General features: G+C 42.3%; 1 protein-coding gene across 1 annotated transcript; it reads left to right on the top strand.

Moving 5' to 3' along the window:
• Positions 1–3,332: 3,332 nt before the first annotated feature.
• LOC143278003 (fasciclin-1-like) lies at positions 3,333–20,992 on the top strand. The gene is made up of 10 exons (XM_076583015.1): positions 3,333–3,544; positions 8,319–8,496; positions 10,277–10,383; positions 13,673–13,851; positions 14,635–14,815; positions 16,023–16,146; positions 17,664–17,808; positions 18,261–18,414; positions 19,779–19,911; positions 20,841–20,992. The coding sequence occupies exons 1-10, from the start codon at positions 3,437–3,439 to the stop codon at positions 20,990–20,992; spliced, it is 1,461 nt and encodes a 486-aa protein (XP_076439130.1). The 5' UTR covers positions 3,333–3,436.
• The last annotated feature ends 5,237 nt before the right edge of the window (positions 20,993–26,229 follow it).

The following is a 26,229-nucleotide window of genomic DNA, read 5'->3' as shown; positions in this document are numbered from 1 at the left end:
CACACACACACACACACACTCACTCACTCACTCTCTCTCTTCAATTCTGTGGAGGTTAGAGTTCAAATAACAATGAAGTTGATAAAATGATTGATTTACTCTATAAAGCCCTGTCTCCACCCCCTCTCACCCTCCCCATTCTCTCTCCATCTGGTTGCCCATCCTGCCTCAGTCCCTTCTCTTTCTCAGTTTTTTTTTAAATATATGTAATAAACTAGAGAAAAGACTCATAATTTGAGGGAAGATTAAAATCCTGCTGTATGATAGTATATGCTGACAATGAGGGAGAGGGGGAGACGGTGAGGGAGAGAGAGACCCATAGAGGGGGAGAGATGATGAGGGACTGAAAAGGAGAGAGTGGAGAGAGAGAGAGAGAGAGACCCGGAAATGGGGAGAGGCGGTGAGGGAGATAGATGTGCTTAGACAGACAGAGAGACAGACAGGCTTGAAGTGGGGCTGGCAAGGCAGGATGGGGGGAAATCGTCCCGATGTCAGTCAAATGTGTTTTTGAACTCACCAGGGTGAACAGAAATTCAAACGGGAACCCGGAGAATGAGGCAGCGTAAGGAAATCAGCCTTTCCATCGCATGAGCGACGGTATGCTTGCCGTGCAAACATATACGTATCAGTGCCGGCGTGTGCAGTGCAATCAAGAGAGAGACGTAGACATAGACATAGACGTTTTATTCATATGCCATAGCCCTTTAGAAGGGACCATACCTGTGGAATTGACATAAAGTCGCATATCAATACTAAGAAAAATTACGGTTACATAAGCACTGCGTTGTTTAAATGCTCTATGTAAATATAAAGCAAATTGTTGTACAATAGTTTCGTTGAGAGAGAGAGAGATTCCCATGGATGTTGTGAAAGGATGTGGATTTTCCCCATTTTTCAGCTAAAGGGAGCAAACCAAAGCAGTGACTATGGCAGAGAGACAGGTTTTATCGATAGCCTCCCATACGTATGCATTTCTGCTGGGCCTTCCACGCATCCGTCGTTGATTCTCAAACGCTCTCAGTCTCTCCCAAACGTGCGCGCGCACGCGCGCACACACACACACACACACACACACACACACACAATTGTATATATATATATGTATGTATGTACTAGATATATGTATGTATGTATATATACAAATCAAATCAAATCAAAAACACTTTATTACAAACGTATACTGCACACATACTTTTCCGTCTTAAATCGCTTTAGTGAACAGACGTTGAATTAAGTGACCAACTAACACAGAGAGAGAGAGCTGAGAGAGAGAGAGCGGAGAGAGAGAGAACACAGCTCACACGATCACTGCGTACTCCGGCGAAAAACAGAAACTAGAATAACAATAGAGGCAAGGCCTTCAAGACTCACTTGTGATACACTTTTATTTTTAAATCTAATCGATAAAATGTGTTCTGTGTTTGTTATTATAATAATGCTTCGGGTTAAAAGAAAAAGAAAAAAAAGTCCTAACGGCAGATTCGAACTCCGCGTGTTCAGGTTAGAAGAAACTGTCTAACCCATTACATTATCGTGGCTCCTTAACTGACGTTCAAAAATATAATATTTAAACATGCTTTTTAAAAGGGCGATAAATCAGTTGCGGTTTTCGCAGTGAGAACGCTGTTTAAATCATATTATTCTGGTGTATCTTGGGGATTCAAAAAATCTTCAAGGGCAATTATAAATTATTTTTAAGCCGGCGGTAAAGGAGACGTGGCTATCGCTGCAATCACACTGCAACATTTAGCGGTTTTCTCTGGATCTAGATAGAAGTTTAGTTACACCCGGTTGACACGGTCGATTCAGTTTCTCTTTTATGTTCATTCTATTGAGTTTTATAGTTTTAAAGTTGATATGAAAATTGAGTATTTTGTTAAACTAATAACATGTAGAGCCAAGTACAAGTACTTCTGAACGTCGTATGAAGTGAAAAGGACTTCATTTGGAGAAAAGCCAAGACTGGAAATTTTTACGTTTCATCAATTCAAGGGCATTAACTCTCATGGTTTATTATTTTTAACTGTGAATTCCGACTGATTCTGTGAATATTTTTATGGCAGTTTGGGGCATAATCCAGTAAGTGATGAGGCGTTCACTAATCTTTCTCTGAATAAATATTTAACGGATCCCTCTCCAACTTTCCATCACATGTTATCGTGTATTGTCGATTGAATATAGGATTGAACGGGCAGGTCAACAACTTGAAACAAAATGGCATCGTTCGCGTTCGCGAAGAACGATATGAGCACGCGCTTTGAATATGTATAAATATGTGTACGCAATTGATTTTTGCCCATGACCTTCAGGGCGCAGCCAATAGATCTATAAAGCCCACTCGTCGTATTGATTTTAGTATTTTCCGAAAAAGACCACTTGGGCGAATGATCATAGTGAAAGGCCTGTACACAGAGAGTAAAACACACAAGCTTTTTATGTATTGAGTATAATTTCAAAATGGAATGTGTAAGCTGAGAAAGATCAGTTTAAAGCAAATTAAGTCCCCTAGCATTAATTACAGATTAATTTCCCATTTTTACTATCTGCAACAAAGACATGCAAAATAAATATAACTTCCATGCTTAGCAAAAGAGGTTCCTGTTTGAACAAAAAATGATAAAAATGACTGCTGTTGTTGTGTCAGAATATCAGATCAAAGTGCCAAGTTTAGAGAATAAAAAATATATACATATAACAGTAAATGCAGTTTGCATATAATTTGGCTTCTTTTTTTTCTTTTCTTTTTTTTCTTTTTTTTTCTTTTTTTTTCAGTTTGTGCCCATCCCAGAGGTGCAATATTGTTTTAAACAAGATGACTTGAAAGAACTGAATTTTTCCTATTTTTATGCCTAATTTGGTGTCAACTGACAAAGACACATGGCCTGGCTTCGCTGACGAAGATCTAGGAAGGGCGTTGTACACGTCTGATGCAGGCACGCTCATGGCTGACAAGGCCAATGCGGGAAAAGCAGAGTCGGCCGCAGCGGTTGCAAGGGAAAGTCTGGTCTGGGTTCGCGGCTGCAGCGTCGTGGTTCTTCCTTTGCAGAGAAAATGGCAATGTTAAAGTTTACCACACACACACACACACACACACACAGACAACCAAACACCGGATTAAAACATATAGACTCACTTTGTTTACACAAGTGAGTCAATAATGATGATTGAAACACTGCTGTTTCAAGTCACAACCTGTCTGATCTAAAAATGGAATAGTGTTGACAGTGGGGGTGAGGCTGGAGAGATGTCACGCGAAGCCTAAAAATAACTAGCTTCTTTCTCATTCGTCCTTTTTTTTCAAACAGCGCAACCTGGTGACAGGTAAGCGCAGGTGACGGAAGGGCGATAATCTGTGCGAAACGACAACCAGAACGCTGAACATCCAGCGATCCGATAGCTTCAGGTAGTGATCGGTGCCCGCTGCACATAACATGAAATGGCTTCTGCTTTGAAAGTGTGGATATTCTTCGGAATTACCTTTGTCACCTGTGTTGGGACACCCACAACTATCTACGATGCATTGCAACCCTTGGGTTGTGGCCAGGTGAGTTGAATTTGATGGAGAGTGAAAGGGGGTTGTGTGCCTTCTGGTCGTGTTCAGATGGTTGTTGGTGCCCGCGGGTATTGCCGTTTGTGATGTACGTTTTTTGTGACGTAACTTTATCGGGCGCGTGGTTTACGTATACCAAGACCATTTCCCCATGGCATGTGAAATTCATTTCCGGAAACATTACCTGTCGATATTTAGTTCAAAGTGTCTCTGTACCGCTGTCTCCATCTCCCTCCGAGAAAAAATTACAGCTTCTTTTACATTTTCATCATTTGTCTGTAGCTATATTATTTTTATACTATATATATATAATAATAAATAAAAAAATTCAAAAACATTCTCTCTTCCTCTCTCTCTGTCTGGTACTGATCTGACATTATATATGGGATTTGTCAGTTGACCAAGAATGTATATATTCAAGAATTTATGTATTGAGAGAGAGAGAGTGTGTGTGGGGGTGGGGGGGTGTGCATTTATCAGCACGAAAACATTTTGTGGATGTGAATCCAAAGTCACAAAGACACTTGATTTTTATAGAGCTACAGAAAGGAACACATTTTTTGTTAATCAGTGTATCAATGTTTATAAAGTTGTAGAAGGTGTGTTGAATTCTGGCTGTGATTAGTATGCATTGAATGAATATGGATATCCCTCCAAAAGCTTACAATATGTTGCTATCACTGCAAAGCATAGCCAAGATCTGGTTACATGGGTGTGTCATGTATATAATGTTTTATATAAATACTCCGGTTACGTGGGTGTGTCATGTATATAATGTTTTATATAAATACTCCAGTTACGTGGGTGTGTCATGTATATAATGTTTTATATAAATACTCCGGTTATGTGGGTGTGTCATGTATATAATGTTTTATATAAATACTCCAGTTACATGGGTGTGTCATGTATATAATGTTTTATATAAATACTCCGGTTACGTGGGTGTGTCATGTATATAATGTTTTATATAAATACTCCGGTTACGTGGGTGTGTCATGTATATTATAATGTTTTATATAAATACTCAGGTTACGTGGGTGTGTCATGTATATAATGTTTTATATAAATACTCCGGTTACGTGGGTGTGTCATGTATATTATAATGTTTTATATAAATACTCCATCTAATATCACTTAAAGTGGAAGACATTTAATTGAAGACTACTACACCTACTTATATAAATGATTTTGGCTTTGTTTGGGAAGCACAAGACATGGGGAATGCGAAAATATTTCTTTCAGAATTTAAACAAAGACTATATTTCTTCTGTCAAGTACTGCCATTTGAACTCAAAAGTCATTTCTTTCAAAAATCAAATTAATGCAAGTTTCAACCGAACTATAACTTTAAAACTAAAGCCTATTTACACTAGCTCAGAAACATGACATACCATACAAAGCATGAAATCCATGGGTGTGTCCCTAATTAAACATACTTACTTGCAGAACTTTCAGAATCAAACAATGTTGATAGTCAATGGTGTTTTTGTTTCAGTGCAACTGAAAATTAAATCATATCCACTTTCTTTGAAGTTTTATATATGTCCAAATTATAAGGACTGGAGATATGAGTTCACATTGCTTAAAATATTACAGACGCCTTTCATTGTCCTCACCTCTTGGATCTTAGCTAGTGGAAACGTTATAACTTATATTCAGTAAACCACTGTATTTTTTTGTCACTTCTGTTGTTATGGGCCTGGAGCCAGTTGCATTGATTGGACGGAAGAGCCTAATATGGTCATAACCCGCTACTAACTATGTGTAGTATCGAACTGACCAGTGGCGTAGTTAGGTCAACGTAGGCATTTAGTCACATGTAACTGTCAAAAAGTTAGAACCAAACAATTGAAACAGGTTTTACTTTCACTTTCTTTTCTCTCTCTCTCTCTCCCCTCTCCTCTCTCTCTCTCTCCCCTCTCTCTCAGTCCCTCTCTCTCTCTCTCTCTCTCTCTCTCTCTCTCTCTCTCTCTCTCTCTCTCTCTCTCAGTCCCTCTCAGTCCCTCTCTCACTCCCTCAGTCTCTCTCTCTCTATCTCTCTCCCCCCTCTCTCTCTCTCTCCCTCCCCCTCTCTCTCTCTCTCAGTCTCTCTCTCTCTCTCTCTCTCTCTCTCTCTCTCTCTCTCTCTCTCCCCCCCCCCCCCTCTCTCTCAGTCCCTCTCAGTCCCTCTCTCTCTCTCTCAGTCTCTCTCTCTCTATCTCTTTTCTTTTAGGGTGATCACGCCGTGAGTTTGTCGAACGTGGGTATAGCCGTTTTCGACATAAGTGTTTTCTATTGTCTTGCAGCAGGTTTGTTGCTGCGACTTTGATACATATATTCATGCTGTTTGGTTTGTTTTTATGTGTTAAACGATTATTCTGATGTGTCCCATGCCAATAGGACTGTAATGTCAATGGCATTAAAACATTTTTCAGTTTCGGTTTCAGTTTCTCTCTCTCTCCTCTCCTTTCTTCTTCTCTCCCTGTAGGAATATTACCTGTAGATTACTATTTAATGTATTTTTTCTGTTTGTTTTTTTGTTTTTGCTCAAAGGGCTGGGTGTTTAAAAAAAAAAAAAGAAGAAGAAGATGATGAAAAAAGTGGTGATGCTCATTCCACCACCCTCTTGAAATAGAATTTGTCTCATTTCATTTCTCTCTCTCACACTCATTCTCTCTCTGTTTCTCTCTCTCTCTCTCTCTCTCTCTCTCTCTCTCTCTCTCTCTCTCTCTCTCTTCAATTCTGTGGAGGTTAGAGTTCAAATAGCAATGAAGTTGATAAAATGATTGATTTACTCTATAAGCCCTGTCTCCACCCCCTCTCACCCTCCTCCCCATTCTCTCTCCATCTGGTTGCCCATCCTGCCTCAGTCTCAGTTTTGTTGTTGTTTTTTTAATATATATAATAAACTAGAGAAAACACTCATAATTTGAGGGAAGATTAAATCCTGCTGTATGATAGTATGCTGACAATAATTAATAAATCAAAGCTGAAAATTTAAAAGGTTGAACAGTTGGACTTGGAAGTGAAGTGATGAGTTGCTTTTGTATTTTTATCTGTTTTTTTATAAACACTTGTCTAAATAGTTTGACACCTTCTTAGTGAAGTGATGAATACGCATCAGTTGCTTTTGTATTTTAATCTGTTTTTTATAAACACTTGTCTAAATAGTTTGACACCTTCTTTAACCTGAAGAGACTGAACAATGGTAACAAACAAAGAAGCAGACCTGCAAAAACTCAGTTTCACATCCTACAGCTTTGCATTTTTAACTAAGCAGTTGACACACCGAACGTTCCCAGGATCGACAGTCATAAATTTGCCACAGGAATCCGGATAATTATAGGACTGTATAAAGACCAAACAACTGTGGACTAGACGAGAGTTTCCCACACATGCAAGCACACCACTTGCACCACTTAAGACTTCCATAAACCTGGCAAGTTTGACAGGTTGAGCACTGCCAATGAATAGTGCACATAGACTTGGTGTATATTTTGTTGGCAGGGTATAGATCTCTCGCTCTTCTGTCAGTGTCACTGACAAATGACACCTCTGTTGTTGTTTACCTTTTCAAGTAGCATTTATAGTGCTCGGGTTTTTGTTTTGTGCCCAACAAATTGGAAATTTCTATTTTCCAATTCTATATTCCTAGTTCTGTGGTGCTGAATGATGGTGGAGGTGATGACGATGTTGCTGTGGAGGTCCATTTAGGTTTGGGACTGCTTGATAAGACTGTACTCTCATGATATACCCCAGCATCAGTCAGGCCTGAGAGACACAGACACCTGCATGTTGGAAGCAGGGAATTTGAGCAACACTGCCAGACACATCCCATGAAATGGATGGCCCGCAACTGTGTTGTCTCGGTCTCTCCATTTGATTTATTGCACTCTCAACTCTGGGTAGGAACTGGCCATTGGCAGAAAAAAACCCATCTCTGGTAACCTTGGCTCAAACCCACATCCTCCAAATCACCTGCGAAGCTAACCACTTTACCACGGTGGCTTGTGCAGTGGAGATAATTCACACCATCGTAGACTTTACTGGTGGCACCTATCATAGGCTGAGAGAAAATTGGCAGCCAGCCAAAAATTGTTACTTTTCGGTTGATGATATGAATTATAGTGACATGGGTGATGGTGACAGTGATAATCCTAATTCTGTTGGTGTCACTTGACAAGATATAATGGCAGCGCTGTTGTAGTATTTGAGTAGCGGTGGAGATTTGTAGTGACATGGCCATGATGGTGTCAGCTAGTCAGAAAGCTGTGGGAAATAATGCAGGAGTATGGTGTTTGAACTTCTTCTTCTCCTCCTCCTCCTCCACCTCCTTCTTCTTCTTCTTTCTTCTTCCTCCTCCTCCTCCTTAATTCTGTTAAGAGTCATTGGGGCACCACACAGAACAGCTTCACCAAATGCTTCAGGTCTGTCGGGTATGTGTCAAAGCCTGGGTCTCTGCAAATCGTTTTCCTGTCCATTCTGCAATGTTGCAAGTCCATCATTTTTTTCTGTCTCCCTCCCTCAACAGTTCCTTGGAGGACTGTTTTAGCAAGGCCACTGGGTCTTGTTACATGGCTATAGCAGCGTAGCTTTCTTTCCGGAGCTGATGTTCAAAATGCTGCTTGATGGTTAGGTGCACTTGAATCATTGGTGATGTGATCAGTGTATCTGGTGTTCAGTATCTTGTGATAACATCTCATTTCCTTAGCTTGAGTTCTTCTTTCAAAACAAAAAGCAGATTTTTGTTTTGGAAAAGACACATGTGCTTTTCATATTGTGTTTTCAGTTTCTGGCCATACTGAACAACTGCAGTTACGAGGTCAAACAGCAGTACCGTGAGACTCGACGCTGGACAGTGTTTGCTCCGAATGACACAGCCTTCAACAACCTGCCTCCCTCCAGGCGATCCGCTTTGCTGCGAATGACCACGGCTGAGAGTGAAAGGTTCATCAAGTCCTTTACATGTGAGTACTTTTTCATGAACACACTTTCTTTCGGTGTTTGATACTATTTTAACATTTTAGATCATAACAGTGGATTGTCGTTATTGTCCAGCTTGAGTTAAACTGCACGCATGCATGAACATGATAATTTGTAGTTGTTGTTTTAAGTAATATGAGAATCGTCAGTTCATAAGTTGATTTTATATCATCATTAGGGTATTTTTCTTATTTTTCTTCACCTCCTCCACATTCTTCTTCTTCCTGCATCTCCTTCCCTTTTACAAAGACCATAAAGTAATTTTCTTTAATTGTCCTTAATTGAGGATAACATCTAAATGTAGAAATTGATACTTTGAATTATATATAGCAGCAATATGCCACAGAGAGAGAGGGGGTACATGCAAAAGCGCATACGTAACAGTTTGTAATTTGATTCATTTTCTGGAATAAGCTATTTTTAATAGTTTCAAGCTGAAAATGTGATGACATGCAGAACGAATTTGCAATATGATGAGTGCAATGTTAATGATGTTGTCCTTCCTTCTACTTCTTCCTTGGCTTGAACTGGGTCCTGATGAGCTAACTGGGTGGCCCATAGCTCAGAAATAACCTGGTCTGAAAGGTTAAAACTATGTGCATGTGGCGCTGCAGGTTAGTTTTTCCTAGCTGAGCCAATAAACTGACCCAGGTAAGCCTGGAAGAGCTCCAGCGAAGGTGTATCTGAGAAGCTCGGTGTCTTTCAACGTGTTTACAATTAATGATTACAATTAATTGATTACAACATTTTAAGTGAATATATGCAATACTTTTATATCCATGAATGCCTTATGTTTATTGCTTCTTTTTTAATTAAGTCATGTTTAACGTTTTTGTGATGAGTTCTTGTCGGTGTTTCCTTTGCTGCACCAGATGTCGTTCCTCTTGATGAGATAATACAGTGATTATTTCTCATCTTACCTTACCTTACCTTACCTTACCTTGACTTAACACACCTTACCTTGACTTACCTTACCTGACATCACCTTACCTTACCTTACCTTACCTTGACTTACCTTGACTACCTTGACTTTCCTTACCTTACCTTGACATAACTTGCCTTGACTTACCTTACCTTGATTTGTGTGAGATGGGACTCCAAGCAGTTCATTCCATCCTGTATAGATCTATCCACATGGAAAGGCTTTTGATGTTAGGGCGCATTTTGGCAGACTAGTCGCAAGGCAAGGCAAGGCAGGGCAGGGCAGGGCAGGGCAGGGGCAGGGCAGGGCAGGGCAGGGCAAGACGGTGCCCCCAGGGGGATTGGGGACATTACACACTTAAAACTTTACACACACATTACTAACAGAAAGAGTGACTGTCAAAAACTAAGCAAAGAAAAGGCCCACTCAAGCAAACTAGCAGATATACATTAACAAGCCTTTTTCCTCACACAGTATCAAAAAAGAAACATTCAGTTTCAGTTTCAGTTTCTCCAGGAGACATTACTGCGTTTGGACAAATCCATATGCATGCCATGAGCACTATGTCTGCTAGACAGATGCCGTACTAGCAGCTCAATCCAACATGTTATTTCCAGCCTTGAGTGTGTGCATGTATTTTTGTGTACCTATCACTGGAATTCTTCAACAGAAATTAGCCAGAGGACATCCATCATGTTACCATGGGTACAGAAACAAATAGTGGAAGCTCATCAGCAATGTTGTTTGTGGAACAATTATAGCAGGTTCTTTCATACCTGAAGGACATGTTGATGAATGTCTGATATGACGTGGGGTTTTGCTGTTGTTATTTCATTTTGCAGTGAATAAAGAGTTACTGACATCTTACTTCAGAGAAAGTGAGCCAGAACAGAGTCTTTCAACATACACTTCATTGATCTTCCTCACCAAGAGAGTGCGACGGGGAGGGGTGAGTGATGAAATGTCTCAAGTTCCGGTGTGTGTGTGTGTGTGTCTGTGTGTGTGTGTGTGTCTGTGTGTGTGTGTGTGGGTGTGTGTGTGTCTGTGTGTGTGTGTGTCTGTATGTGTTCTGTTTGATGTCTATCCACATACTGTGATTTCAGACAAAATTGTGTGTGTGTCTGTGTGTTTACATGTGTGTGTGAGAGAGAATGTAAGAATGCAAGAATTGTATAGGCAATATGACCCATTACAACTGATCATGCTGACAATGTTAGAGTGAACCATTCTTATAGTATAGTATGAACATAACCAACAATGCCAATAAATCTTCAAAAGAAAAAGTCAAGAAAAGGGAAAAAGCGTTAACGGCATCAGTTTGCATGATAAATGTAGATCAACCAAGGTCATGGAGGCAATGCTCGTCTTGTATCAACGCTGAAATCCAGCCATCAGTGGATAAAGCATGTATTTTTTAGGAATATAACACTTCTGTCATAAATCGTTCAATTCTGTGCAGTTGTGTGTGTGAGAGAGAGAGAGAGAGATGAGTGGAATGAGTTAAGTAAAAAAAATAGACTCAGCCATAAAAGAAATAGAAAATAAGATTTTTTTTTCAAATAACAGTTGTAGTATACTAAATAATTTATGATAGTATTGGTATTGTGTACTGTGCAGGTCACTAGCATTATCCTGATAATCAGAGTCGGAATAACTCTGTTATCTCAGTAAGACAAACTGAGTGTGTTCAGGTCTGTGATGCACACAGATTACAGTAAAACAGTAAAATTTGGCAAAATAACATTTATGACAAAACCACATTCAACAGAGTCAGAGCAAATCAAGCCTGATAAAAATGGTAAAGCAAACAAGGGATAGCTAGGAAGAGTGGTCATGGGAAAGGTTTAAAGTGGCAAGAAATTCACTCCCTTCCCAGCAAGGGGAAAAAAGCCAACACTTGCCAGGATATGCGTGTATGTGTGCGTGCATGTATATGCATATGCGTGTATGTTTTTGTGTGTTTACATGCATGCATGCATGCAAGCAATTTATATTATGAAATCTTACAAATCTTACGATATCTAAGCTGATTTTCAAATATCATTGACAATGGTAATTTTGATTCAGTTTTCTTATATATGTTGATGCACATTTTGGCAATCAGAAGAATATGATTGATTTGCGCCTTCTGGGAGAGATGCTCAATGGAAAGGATGTGCCCTACCACTTCTAACTCCACATACACTGTTACATACATGCACGAGGTTAACAAAACCACTGGCATGTTAACAAATGTAATCATTAAAAGGGAAGACAGGGTCGGTCCATTGTTATGATATAGATGACAGATCTTTTATTCATTTATTTATTTATTTGTTTATATATTGGGTTAAGGTAGAGGAGGAAGAGAGAGAGGATGGATGACAGAAAAGCTTCAATATCAAACAAACAACTCACACTAGGGCAACAGTAAACCCAGACAGATGTAATCACTTGTCATACATGTTTAGAATGCATACATCAGAACACTAGAACATCAAAAAACCCTGGCACATGTACACAGACATCGAATATTCTTAAAATGCGTGCCTCAAGACACGCTGGGTCAACTGCTGTGCCAGACGATAGGGGAAAGAATGAAAGTGATTAGTTAAGGTGTGTGGGGGAAAGTGGTGCATGAAAGCTAAATATGAGTCTGTGAAAGAAGAAAAAGAAAGATATGGAAAAAAAGAAGGAGGATGGAGGCCACACACACACACACAAAAAAGAAAAAAGTGGGAAAAAAGAGGAGGTTGGAGGCCTCACTAAAAAAATTTTGTTTAATAATTTTTTTTTTTTTTTAAGTCTGATAAAAATATCATTCCACTATTTAAACCACACACGCACCCATGCACACTTCTTTTGGAGATAGACAGATAGATAGATAGACACAGATATATGTGCAAACAAATTGAACAAATATGGTGGTGAAGTCAGTAATTGAATAAAACAAAAGAAAACAAAACAAAACTGTAATTCTTTTTAACCACACACAACCAAGTCCAAGTGACTAAGGCATAGAACATCCAAGCACACAACGATAGAACTAATTCATATCCTCATGTTTTCGCCTGTGATCAGGGTTTGATGCCAGTTTGAGCAGTGTGTTGTGTCCCCTGGAAAGGGACTTCACTCTGACTTTCCTCACTCCACCCACTTGTGAATGAGTACCGGACTTTGGTTGGGGAAGGTTGAAATTGCAGAAATAGAGGGTTGGGTGTGGCGGGGTGCTGGTGAGCGTCCGTGCGTTTGTATGTGTGTGTGTGTCGAGTGCGTGTTGCAGGGATGTGACATTTTCTGGATGGGTGGGTGGTTTCCAATGTTCAGTTATGTGTGTTTTCTGGGTGGGGAACGTGTGGGTGGAGAGGAGTATTGGTGGGGAGGTGGGGAGTGAGGAACGAAATGTAAAGCGCTTTGAGCAGTATTTCTGGAGAAACGTGCGATATAAATGTCCATTATTGACTCACTTGTGAAAACAAAGTTAGTCAATGTTTTAACCCGGTGTTCGGTTGTGTGTGTGTCTGTGGTAAACTTTAACATTGACATTTTCTCTGCAAATACTTTGTCAGTTGACATCAAATTAGGCATAAAAATAGGAAACATTCAGTTCTTTCCAGTCATCTTGTTTAAAACAATATTGCACCTCTGGGATGGGCACAAAAAAAATAAAAAATGAAACCTAATTATATGCAAACTGCATTTACTGTTATATTTATATTTTTTGTATTCTCTAAACTTGGCACTTTGGTGTGATATTCTGACACAACAACAAGAGCAGTCATTATTATCATTTTTTATTCAAACAGGAACTTCTTTTGCTAAGCATGGAAGTTTTATTTATTTTGCAAACGTTTTTGTGCAGATAGTAAAAAAAAAAAATTACTCTGTAATTAATGCTAGGGGATGTAATTTATCACAAGTGAGTCTTGAAGGCCTTGCCTCTCTTGTTAAAACTTTTTCTGCTTGCATTTCTGTTTGTTTTCCTATTGAAGTGGATTTTTCTTCAGAATTTTTGCCAGGGACAACCCTTTTGTTGCCATGGGTTCTTTTACGTGTGCTAAATGCATGCTGCACACAGGACCTCTGTTTATCACCTCATCCGAATGACTAGCATCCAAACCACCACTCGAGGTCAAGTGGAGGGGGAGAAAATACTGGCGACTAATGGTGTGATTCGAACCAGTGCGCTCAGATTCTCTCACTTCCTAGACGGATGCATTACCTCAAGGCCAACACTTCACTGTGTGCACGTGTTCCAGGACACCGCAAGTGGGCTGATAGGCCCGACGGAGTACTACGCTAACGGTGCCATGCTGCTGAAGCCGAACATCCAGGCGGGGTCCTCCATCATCCACATCGTGGACAGGGTGCTGGAGGTGCCTGCCGACAAAACCATCCTGGGCTACATCTCCCAGCAGGGCCAGGCAGACCAGCCAGAGTGAGTCGTCTTTCTGTCTGTCTTTCTCTCTTTCTCTCTTTCTGTCTGTCTTTCTGTCTCTCTTTCTGTCAGTCTTTCTTTCTGGGGCAGTCCAACCAGCCAGTGTGAATCGTCTTTGAATGGTTAGAGTGCTGGATTCTCGCCTGAGTGTCTCAGGTCAATCCCCAGTTGAACACACCTGGTGGATTAAGGATGGAGATTTTTCGAGTCTCCCAGGTCAATAAATGTGCAGACCTGCTAGTGCCTGAACTCCCTTGGCAGGGTAAAAACAGTCATACACATAAAAAAGCCCACCTATGCATTTGAATGAACAGAAGAGTTGCAGCCCATGAATGCAGAAGGAGTAATCTGATTGGACAACCTTTGATATACATGTGTGTGCATGCGTGTACTGAAGCCGGACTGAATGACACAGGAAACGAATGATCAGCACCTGAAAGCATTTCTCAGTCGGCTCTACCCAGGAAGGCAGCCTGTTGTGCAAATGACTTTGTAACTTGTGTGCACTTAGAGGTTGGTGTATGAGTTATGATGATAAATACGTCTGAATCATATATAATTATAAACAAGCGAAGTGGGTGGACATGGGGTCTGTCTCAACCTGTCATTGATAGGGTGGGGAGAGGTTGAGAAAGAGCATCATGGGATACATATATATGCATGGTGGAGTGGTGGCCTGATGATACCAAGACAGGAAACTGTAGTGTTTGTGTCCAGAGAACCTACACCAGTGAACGTACATGTACACACACACACTGAACAATTGTGTGGCTGTGTTTTCAGCACTGCGTACTACACTCAGATACTGAGCAGAATCGTGGGTGAGAACTACGACATGACTGTCCAGCCACTCAACAACAACCAGCTCCGCATGACTGTGTTCATACCAACACAGGATGCTCTCGCCAGAATCCCCGCAGACAAGATGCAAATTCTGCTCAGCAATCCGGAGAAAATGAACAAGGTAAGAGGAGGAGGATTTGTGTGTGTGTGTGTGTGTGTGTGCATGTGTGTTTTTGTTTTGGAGGTGGATGCTTTTGTTTTGTTTTTGTTTTCTTTGCTTTGCTGCCCCACCATCTGCACAGTTTCAGTGGCATCACATAGCCACACCCGGGTTCGTCTGTCGCAGTCCCAGCATCTGTAATCTGCAGGAAAATATTGGTGTAAGGTCATCTGGAGGCCACACTTCAGAGGAAACCCTGCACTGATGCTGAGTCACTTCGGTGGTGATCAGTCGAGCCTGTTCTGACGCAACGTATGACAATAATCACTTAGTTGCAGAGCCAGACTGAGTGAGCATGCCCTTCCAGGGTGGAGATCACCACCATGTCCATTTAACAAGTCCCACATGGATTTTCCAACACCAAGGACCTTGACATGACTCACTCAGCACTGAAGTAACAGGGGATCCAAACTGAGGTACCATGGGGAGTAGCTGCTCAGTATCCTGTCACACATGTGCTGGGGATTGTTGACATATAGATAAAGAATTGATTTTCACAATAGAATGCTGTCTTTAAAAAACAAAAAAATTTATTAATAAAAAAAACACCACCGAAGATGTCCCTGGATTTTGATGTCCTTTTTTATTCTTTTTGTACATATTTGTACATCAGTTAGTCTGAGATTTGCATATGTTATTGTAAAGTGTGATGATCCCATCTGAGATGGGGGTATTGCGCTTTATAAGCCTGCATTTTTTGTGTGTCCTTGTGTTGTATGTCTATGTATGTTTGTTGTTGTTTTTTTGTTGTTGTTGTTTTTTTTGTTGTTTTTTTCCTTGGAAGAGGAAGGCAATGGAATGTTGCGTCATGTGACCAGGTTGCCAGGCAACATGTGGTGATGAACGAGGTGTTGTGTCATGTGACCAGGTTGCCAGGCAACATGTAATAAAGAACAAGGTGATGTGTCATGTGATGAGGTTGCCAGGCAACACGTGATAATGAACAAGGTGTTGTGTCATGTGACCCGGTTGCCAGGCAACATGTAATAAAGAACATGGTGATGTGTCATGTGATGAGGTTGCCAGGCAACACGTGATAATGCGCAAGGTGATGTGTCATGTGACCCGGTTGCCAGGCAACACGTGATAATGAACAAGGTGTTATGTCATGTGACCCGGTTGCCAGGCAACATGTGATAATGAAAAAGGTGTTGTGTCATGTGACCAGGTTGCCAGGCAACACGTGATAAAGAATGAGGTGTTGTACACGTCCTTTCTCTACCACAACGAGGGCCACAACGCCATGGGCGAAGGGCAGATCATCTTCCGGAAAAACATGGCCAGGGAGGCAGGTCAGGAACCATACTGAGTAACCTTCCCCTCCCTTGCCAAAAATTTGTATGCATCATTGTGATGAAAAAAGAAAAAAATAATGAACAAGTGATCTGTTTACAGTATTTGTCAAGAGTGGCAAGACACCAGTACAGATTACAAATAGAAATCATCACATCAAATTATGCTTTGCACACACACACACACACACACACACACACACACACACGTGCACGCACACACACAAACACAAATGCAGATGCACTCAAACATGCATGCATAAATGTATCCATAGCTGAATTTGATGCACTGGTGACTCAAACACAGGAGTGCATTGCTGGCCTAAAGGACTGGATGACTCTCAACAAGCTGCAATTAAATGATGATAAGACTGAATTGATGATAACCTGTCCAAAGAAGTTTCGTCAACATCCTTCCTTTCCTGACTCTGTTCTGATCAATAGCACACCTGTTTCACTTTCTCCCTCTGTTCGCAGTCTTGGTGTAATCCTGGACCAGTCTCTTTCCTTCCAACAGCACATTTCGAATATCTGTAAAGTTGCCTATTTGGAACTGCGTAGAATCAGCTCTATCCGCCACTATCTCTCAACCGATGCAACCAAGACACTTGTATGCTCTCTGGTTCTCTCAAGATTGGATTACTGCAACTCTCTTTTGGCCGGCCTTCCCAAATACCTGTTAGACAGACTCCAACGAATTCAGAATAACGCTGCCAGACTCATTTGCAGAGCTTCTAAATTTGACCATGTTTCTCCTCTCCTTCAGTCTCTCCACTGGTTGCCTGTTTCTGATCGAATAGACTATAAGCTATCCACTCTGACCTTTTCTGCAGTCAACGGATCTGGCCCCAAGTATCTTTCTGAACTCATCCATATCTATACCCCGTCTCGCCAGCTCCGTTCTTCCTCTGATACTCGACTTCTCAGGATACCTCACGTCAGAAGTAAGACCTATGGACACAGATCGTTTTCTTTTCAATCGCCAAAGACGTGGAACAAGCTCCCTGATAACCTCCGTCATTCTGATTCCCTCGCATCTTTTAAATCTCGTCTCAAAACTCACCTTTTCCCTCAGCAATAAGTTCAATTGTGGCAGGTCCACAACTACATGCATGTATATGAATGTGTATTGTGTGTGCGTGTGTTTATGTAAGTTTGTGCCTGCCTATGTGTGCGTATTTGTTAGGGTAGCTGTTAGATACACATGTATGTTAAAATGTATGTATGCAGTGTGTGTGTGTGTGTGTGTGCGTGCGTGTGTGTGTGCGCGTGCGTGCGTGCGTGTGTGTGTGTGGTCACATTTTGGTGTGTGTATGTAACATAGATATAATGTTTTATGTTATCAAAAGCGTTTTTGTAAAGCACCTAGAGCAGATTTCTGGATAGTGTGCTATATAAGCATCCATTATTATTATTATTATATTAAATGTACACACACACACACACACACACACACAAACAAACAAAATGAAATAAAATAAAATAAAATAAAATAAACAATGTGTGTGTTTGTGCAGTTTTTGTTAACAGTGGAGGGGTGACAGCACAGATTGTCAGAGGTAACATAACCTGCACAAACGGCGCCGTTCATTTTATCGACACCCTCCTGGAGTACGTCTATAACACGGCCAGAGATGAGATTGACATCACCCCTCAGACCCAGTAGGTGCCAAAAACTTTGGAGACTGAGTGGCAAGACAGTATGTTTGGGTGTGGGTGTATCAGTGGGTGTGCATGTGCGATCTGTGTGTACGTGTGTTTGTGTATTGGAATGTGTGTGTGTATTAGGAACTGTTTGTTTGTGTACACATGTGATTGTGTGTGTGTTCGTGTGTGCATGTGTTTCTCTGTGGTTTTTGTGTGTGTGTGTGCATGTGTGTATTTGTGTGTGTACATTAGTATGTGTTTGTTAGAGTGTGTGTGTTAGAATGTGTGTTGTGTATGATTGTGTCTGTGTATGTGTGTGTGAGATCTTCAGTTTAACATCTGTTCACTATAAGTGTTATTAGACTATTATGTGTGTGTGTGTGTGTATGCATTTGTGTGTTCTTTTGATATTTTTTTTATGTGTGTGTTCTTTTGATATTTTTTTTATGTGTGTGTTTGTTTTTCAGACAGTTTGAAGACCTTCTGAGTCAGACCCGCACAGATGTTGAGAAAATTTTCGTCAACCCACTGGGGGTAACTGTGTTTGTCCCCATTAATGACGCCTTCGTTAATCTCCCTTCCTTCTACAACCTCTACAACAACCAGTCCCTCATCAACAGGGTATGTTCATCTGTGCGTGTGTGTTTGTAAGTGTGTGTGTGTGTCTGTCTGTCTTGGTTTGTACGTGTGTGTGTGTGTGTGTCTGTCTGTCTGTCCGAGCTTGTGTGCAATTTCTCTTCATGAGATAATAAAGTTATTCTTATCTTATCTTATCTTACATGTGTGTTTCTCTCTTCTTTTTCTTCTTTTTTTCTTTTCTGTGTGTGTGTGTGTTGTTTTTCATCTGTCTGTCTGGGTTCGTATGCATGTGTGTTTAAGTGTTGTTGTTTGAGGGTGTTTTTTTTTGTTTGTTTGTTTGTTTTGGGGGGTTTTTTTGTTTGTTTGTTTGGTTTTTTTTACCTTTTTGCATGTATGTGTGCCTGCCGTGTGTCTGTGCGTTTGTGTGTGATATCTGTTTTTCTTCCTTTTTCTCCAGACCCCCACCAGGGGCGTTGCCCCATGGACCCCCACTGGGGGCCTTCTGCCTTTCAGACCTTTCACCTCCGCCTCCACCTTTCAGACTCAATCACAATTTCCCAGTCTCATACCTGTTAGTGTAACGTCTTGTTATGATATCAGACGAGAAAAAAAAGAGAGCTATGAACAGGCACACGATGTACAACGAAGGTTAACCCATTCAACTATGGCAGCCTCAGTAAGTTCCTCTGCCACACTGATGCGGAAAAACAAAGAACATATACTGAAGTCAACTGGTTGACACATGGGGACACAGCCATCATACTGTAGAATTCAGTTCCCTTTACTTGCAGGTTATGCTTATGTAGGAACATGTACACCATTTGATGAAATGTATTGTGACACCAGGGCTGAATGAGCTTAAAGGCAGTGGACGCTAACAGTCATATGAGGAAAAAAAGAAATTTAAGTTGTATGTAACAGACAGGAATGACCGTCACAGATCGTCGAACGCAGTTAAAAAAGAAACATAGTTTGCAGCAGACAGGAATGACTTGCATATCATCAAACTCAGAAAAGAAACATTGTATGCAACAGACAGGAATGACTGTCACAGATTGTGAACTCAGTTAGAAAAGAAACATTGTATGCAGCGGACAATTCCAAATGTCACAGATTGTGAATTCTGTTAGAAAAGAAACATTGTATGCAGCAGACAATTCCAAATGTCACAGATCATCGAACTCAGTTAGAAAAGAAACATTGTATGCAGCAGACAATTCCAAATGTCACAGATTGTGAATTCTGTTAGAAAAGAAACATTGTATGCAGCAGACAATTCCAAATGTCACAGATTGTGAATTCTGTTAGAAAAGAAACATTGTGTGCAACAGACAGGAATGACTGTCATAGATCGTTGAACTCAGAAAAGAAACATTGTGTGCAACAGACATGATTGACTGTTGTAGGTCGTCGAACTCAGTCTCCTGGAACAAGGGACCAGGTATCCTGTAACCACAGTGAATGGCGACTATGCGGCACGACGTACGCTGGTCTCTCAGTACTACCGTCGCCCGGTTATCATCTACAGTCAAGGCAACGGTGAGATTCTCTTTACGACAGTTGTGTTTGTCATTAACTGGTTAATTCATGTTTTTAAAACAACATAAGTATTGTATTGTTTTCTTTTGTTTTGTATTTTATTGCATTGTATTGTTTTGTATTGTATTACTTTTTTGTCACAACAGATTTCTCTGTGTGAAATCCAGGCTGCTCTCCCCAGGGAGAGTGCGTCGCTACACTGAGAGCGCCACACATTTTTTTGTATTTTTTCTGCTTGCAGTTTTATTTGTTTTCCTATCAAACTGAATTTTTCCACATAATTTTGCCAGGGACAACCCTTTTGTTGCCATTGCTTCTTTTACATGCGCTAAGTACATGCTGCACACAAGACCTCGGTTTATCATCTCATCCAAATGACTGGTATCAAGACCACCACTCAAGGTCTAGTGGAGGGGGAGAAAATGCCAAATACTGTCGGTTTCAAACTAGCGTGCCCAGATTATTTTGCTCCCTAGGTGAATGTGTTACCACTAATTCAATACTCCACAGATAGGCAACCAGCTTGTGATAGTGATTAACTGATTAAAGCAATGGTGAGATTCGTTTCACATCAGTTGTGATCTGTTTGATGTCTTTTATGAACAGTTGCAGTATTGGCTTTACTGTGTCAAATCTGCATTTGTGTACAAAGAATTTGGCTATTAATGAAGCATGTGAAAAGCATCCACCAGTTCTTGGTTTGCCGTTGTTTCCAGAAATGCACCAGTCCATGTTTGAGAGTGTGTCCTGAATATTCTAACTTTTTTTTCTTTTTCTTTTTTTAAACCTTTTTATTCAAAATTTTACAAATATGGCAACAAAATGGTCGACTAGACAAAACAACAACAAAAAACACACACACAAATTCAGAAAAAATATATATATGGAACACTTTTACCTAACGAATAATGGCACTTTTTGTCCCCAAGAAACGTGGGTGGAGTCGGGGTACGTGAAAGCCCGGGTGGTACGACCGGACATCGCTGTGACCAACGGCTTCGTCCACTTCATTGATGCCGTGCCCGGGGCACCGAGCCGTGATGTGCCCAACACCATTTTCTGTGAAGACTGGCTCATGTGAGTGGCTGAATGTCCATGTTGATGTGTGTGGTTCATGTGAGTGGCTGAATGTCCATGTTGATGTGTGTGGTTCATGTGAGTGGTGAATGTCCATGTTGATGTGTGTGGTTCATGTGAGTGGCTGAATGTCCATGTTGATGTGTGTGGTTCATGTGAGTGGCTGAATGTCCATGTTGATGTGTGTGGTTCATGTGAGTGGTGAATGTACATGTTGATGTGTGTGGTTCATGTGAGTGGCTGAATGTACATGTTGATGTGTGTGGTTCATGTGAGTGGCTGAATGTCCATGTTGATGTGCGTGGTTCATGTGAGTGGCTGGATGTTGCATGTTGATGTGTGTGATCATGTGAGTGGCTGAATGTCCATGTTGATGTGTGTGGTTCATGTGAGTGGCTGAATGTCCATGTTGATGTGCGTGGTTCATGTGAGTGGTGGATGTGCATGTTGATGTGTGTGGCTCATGTGAGTGGTGAATGTACATGTTAATGTGTGTGGTTCATGTGAGTGGTGAATGTACATGTTAATGTGTGTGGCTCATGTGAGTGGTGAATGTCCATGTTGATGTGCGTGGTTCATGTGAGTGGTGAATGTACATGTTAATGTGTGGCTAGTGTGAGTGTTGAATGTGCATGTTGATGTGTGTGGTTCATGTGAGTGGCTGATTGTACATGTTGTGTGTGGTTCATGTGAGTGGTGGATGTACATGTTGACGTGTGTGGTTCATGTGAGTGATGGATGTGCATGTAAATGTGTGTAGCTCATGTGAGTGGTGAATGTACATGTTGATGTGTGTGGTTCATGTGAGTGGCTGAATGTACATGTTGATGTGTGTGGTTCATGTGAGTGGTGGATGTGCATGTAAATGTGTGTGGCTCATATGAGTGGGGAATGTACATGTTGATGTGTGTGGTTCATGTGAGTGGTGGATGTACATGTTGATGTGTGTGGTTCATGTGAGTGGTGGATATGCATGTAAATGTGTGTGGCTCATGTGAGTGGTGAATGTGCATGTTAATGTGTGTGAAGACTGGCTAGTGTGAGTGGTGAATGTACATGTTAATGTGTGGCTAGTGTGAGTGGCTGAATGTACATGTGAATGTGTGTGGCTCATGTGAGTGGCTGAATGTACATGTTAATGTGTGTGGCTCGTGTGAGTGGCTGAATGTACATGTTGATGTGTGTGGTTCATGTGAGTGGTGAATGTACATGTTGATGTGTGTGGTTCATGTGAGTGGTGAATGTACATGTTAATGTGTGTGAAGACTGGCTTGTTGAGTGGCTGAATGTGCATGTTAATGTGTGTGAAGACTGGCTAGTGTGAGTGGCTGAATGTGCATGTTAGAATTGTTTATTTAATTGGTCAAACAAGGCTTCATTTTCATGCTTCGGGAATCCCTAAACGGTTCAGCTTAGAATGCCAACTGTACCGAGCAAGAACATATGAAATTAGAAAAGTGTGTTGGTATGAGAATACTTGTACGTGGTCCACAGGGGAAGTAATCATGGTATGTCGTGTCAGGTCAGGTCATTAGATCTGCTACTGGTAACCTGTAATCCAGTACAACCTGTTCAGGGTCGGGTTGCCGGCGACTAAACCGGCACTCCCACTGCTCCCCTTCCGGGGACTGGTGAGGCGGAGTGGCTAGACACCCTTATGGAGATCCATAAAGAGGGGCGTCGGCTCAGGAGAGCCACCGACAGCCATCTAGCGTCCACTGTGCTGTGTGCATGCCACACACAGTTGGCCCCCGGGGTGTGTCTACCCCATGCATGCGAAGTCTGGATCCGGCAGAATCTTCGGAAGAAAACCTATCGGTTTTCAACGGAGAGGAGGCTTTAACGAAACGACTGTGGAGTGCAAACAAGATAAAACCCAAAAAAGGATATTGTCTCCCTTCCGTGCTCACCCCCAGTCGCTTTGACTAGTCTTGCCACTGGAAATTGGGGACCCCAAGAGTGAGGCGAGTTGCGCAACCCCTTTTCCTTTTAACAAACTAAGGCAATCATCATCACCCAAAAATGATTTTTAAATCCTTCAACCCCCCCAATTTTGGGGCGACGGCGGCGACAAAACAAAGGGTGTGGGTAATGGCAGTCGCACCAAGACCTGCCGCAGGGCTGGGCCATAGGGTCTTTTTTCGTGACAGGGCACGATGGACTCGGCACCCTGAGGTCTGAGACCCTCTTAGGAATGCATGCTCCCCCCTCCCTGGCGAAAAAGGGGTAAAAAAGTCCCTAAAAAGCCTGCTCCATACCCCTGGCCAGATCCCGCAGTGGGGGGCCCCTAATAAAGGGGTCGAAACAAAAGAAAGAAAAAAAAAAAAAAGGTTTTCCCTCTCACCTTTGGTGTTGAACAAAGGACTTTGGGACAAGATAAGGGGACCCCCCAAAAGGAGAACCCCCAAATTCACCGAATCCCAGATACAACTTTGGGAATCGCAGCCTTGATGAGACTCGGCTTGCGGGGCGAAGGCGAGCTTGTGAAGGGGATCTGGTTACCCTTCTTCTGGATGGACGGGGAAAGGAAGAGCAGTAGGTGGGTTGGTTTTGCAGTAAAAACAACTTTCAAAAGCACTGAATCCCAAAGGAGCAACATAGGCTTAACCATAAACTCCGCTGGCTTTGGGCCCAAAGCACCCACCATCGTCTCCAACCCCCAACCCATACCAACCCGATGAAGGAGGCGAAGTTCACAGGACCCACCGCATTGCCAACCCCCTAAAGCAACAAGCCACATTCTTGGGGACTTTAATAGATGGCTCTGACTACATCCCTGGGATGGAGTGTTTGGGAAACACGGGGTGGGCCAAACCCCAAAGGATTGCTTTTGCTTCAGATGGCAAGCACAAAAGGATAAGAACACAGTTTTTCCCCCAACCCGAAAAGACCAGATGCACCCCGTCAAAGCTTTGGCATTCACGATTACTCTCTCGGGAAAAGGGAACCCCAAGATGAACATGTAACAAAGACCAGGCGCGCCGATTTGGAAGACCACGCTGTAGTCTCGAAGTAAATATTCAACCAGCCCAAGAGACGCCCCAAGGGCCCAAAAGGCCCAAAACGGTCAACACGTAACTAAATAAAAACACCATCAAACAGTTTGGGGACTGCGGAAAAATTTTGGAATCCCCCCTCTCTGGAAAACCAATGGGATTGAGGGAGGCCCCCTGTTGAGCTATTTTTGCTTCGAGCCCCGGGGGACCCAGACCAAAAAGCCAAAAGGTTTTTGAGAAAACTGGATGAAATCAAGAGTTTTGGGTTGAAAACGCCGTCTGCATAAAGCCTACCGAAACCCCAAAGTCCACATAAAAAAAAGGAAAGGTCGATGATCCCAGGACTTTTCCAAAATTTAGCCAGATGGGATAAGTCTGAGTGACAAAGCGATGAGATCCAGGGATATTGACGGCGAAAAAAAGAGGTTCTAGATCCTTAAAAAAATCTACCCCCACATCCTCAGGATCATCCCCCCCTTCAGAGGGGAAATACCTTTGACCCCGAGAAGGAAAAAATTTCAAAAGGGGCGAGATTTCAAGTGTTTTAAAATGCCCTTCCCATAATATAAGCCTGACGTTTCCAAAAGCCCCCATAACAAACCCCGGAAACCCCCCCAAACCCCTTCTTGAGACCCAGAAAGAAACCCACTCTACCTGGAAAGAGGCCAGACCCCTCCACAAGGTCTACAAGGATGGAGCCTGTGCTGCTGAGAATTCCATAGCTGTACTCACCTTTGGGAAAGAGAGACGACCCCCCAGGATTTCAAAGACACAATCATTCCTTTGTACAAGCAAAAGGGGAACCGCAAGCTGTGATAACCGGGGGTTTCCTTGTTCCCCATCGCAGAAAGATATTCCAGGACCCTGCAAAAACCCGCCTCACACACACCAAAGGGTCATTTGCTGAGAGCCAATGTGGATTCCAAAGAGCGTGAACCCCCGCAGGGTGTTTGCGAAAGGGCAGTAAGAAAAATGTCAGGAGCAAAATGTTGATTTTTCCCCACCTATTCGACCCCCCCAAAGGGCCCTTTCCACCTGAGTGAGAGGGATTTGGAAGTTTCATGCCAAGTACGGATCCCCTCGGAATTTTTTCCCCTTGTCACCAAATTCCTGAAGGCTGCAGGCCGATCCGGGACAATGGCAAAACTGCCCCTTTTTCTGTCACAAATGGTGTCAAAAAGGCGGTCCTGGCTCCAAAATGTTACCTCATGTTTCGAATGTTTACGGGCCCTTTCCCAAGATGGCGAAGGGGGAACGGCCTAAAGTACCGAACAATGCAAGTTTTTACCTCAAAGGTTTTCAAGCAAAAACGAAGGTCATGAAACATCATCGAGACTTTTTTTTGCGATGTTTGTGCCCCAAGCTGGATTGAAGCGACATGCAACCAGCGTGAAAATTTGCCACCCCAGCGGGAATTCAGTTCCCATCACCGGAAAAAAAAGTTCTCCATACCACCCCGGGAAAACCTAATTGACCCAACCACGTAAAAAACTCAGAGACCTGGGTGGGGGTTACATACGGGACCCACACACAAGAAATGGCACGACAAAATGAATCAGGTTTGCAAGCAAGCGCAACTTTTGGGACCCGTGCAAATGTCTGAAACAGAAAAACTTAAACGGTTACAGAGATAGTTTTCCCCACCTACGTACCCTGCAAAATTGGAATTTTACCAACGACTGCCAGAAGGAACCATTTCCCCAAAAAAAAGCCTCGGGAAGTAAAACAAAAGGAAAAGAAGAACCCCAGCCCAAAAGGGGTTTGCTCGCAAAACCCCCCTTCCCGCATCTTACCACCTGTTGACCCCAGTTTCCCTGGGTGGCCCGTGGCCCAGGGAACCATCGGTGCCCAAAAGGCTCTTCTATGGGAGCTCAAAAGGGGAAAGGAGATAAAAAGGGGGGCAAAGAAGGTTTTTGAAAGTCTCTTTAAAGCGTTTGGGATACAACCCTACCCCGGGGAGGAATTTCCAGGGGACCTGAAAATGGCCCTGTGTGCACAAAGGCGCCAATTTGAAAAGGTCAACAGGCCTGCAGTGTTCAGAAGGGGGGCCCGAAAGTCACGGGCAAACAACCCCCCCGAAAATATATTGTTTTTTGTCCCCCCAAGTCAGCGAACTTTCTTTGGCAGTTGGACTTTTCACCATTCCCATTCAATAGTTCAGACTCCCCCCCCCACCCCCCCCCCCATCCCCCCATCCCCCAGGGGGATAAAACATGGAACACCCGATCCGATGGAAAAACCCCCC

This window comes from Babylonia areolata, chromosome 35 (assembly GCF_041734735.1).
Source record: "Babylonia areolata isolate BAREFJ2019XMU chromosome 35, ASM4173473v1, whole genome shotgun sequence".
NCBI classification, from domain to species: Eukaryota; Metazoa; Mollusca; class Gastropoda; order Neogastropoda; family Buccinidae; genus Babylonia; species Babylonia areolata.
The sequence above is the reverse complement of the archived record's forward strand: the minus strand, read 5'-3'. Positions and strand labels throughout refer to the sequence as shown.

Bases quoted from the DNA above. Each gene is read 5' to 3' on its own strand.
- LOC143278003 (XM_076583015.1), top strand. From the start codon at position 3,437: ATGGCTTCTGCTTTGAAAGTGTGGATATTCTTCGGAATTACCTTTGTC. The intron at 10,384-13,672 runs GTGAGTGATGAA...CACGTGTTCCAG, and splicing joins AGAGAGTGCGACGGGGAGGG to GACACCGCAAGTGGGCTGAT. The intron at 13,852-14,634 runs GTGAGTCGTCTT...CTGTGTTTTCAG, and splicing joins GGCCAGGCAGACCAGCCAGA to CACTGCGTACTACACTCAGA.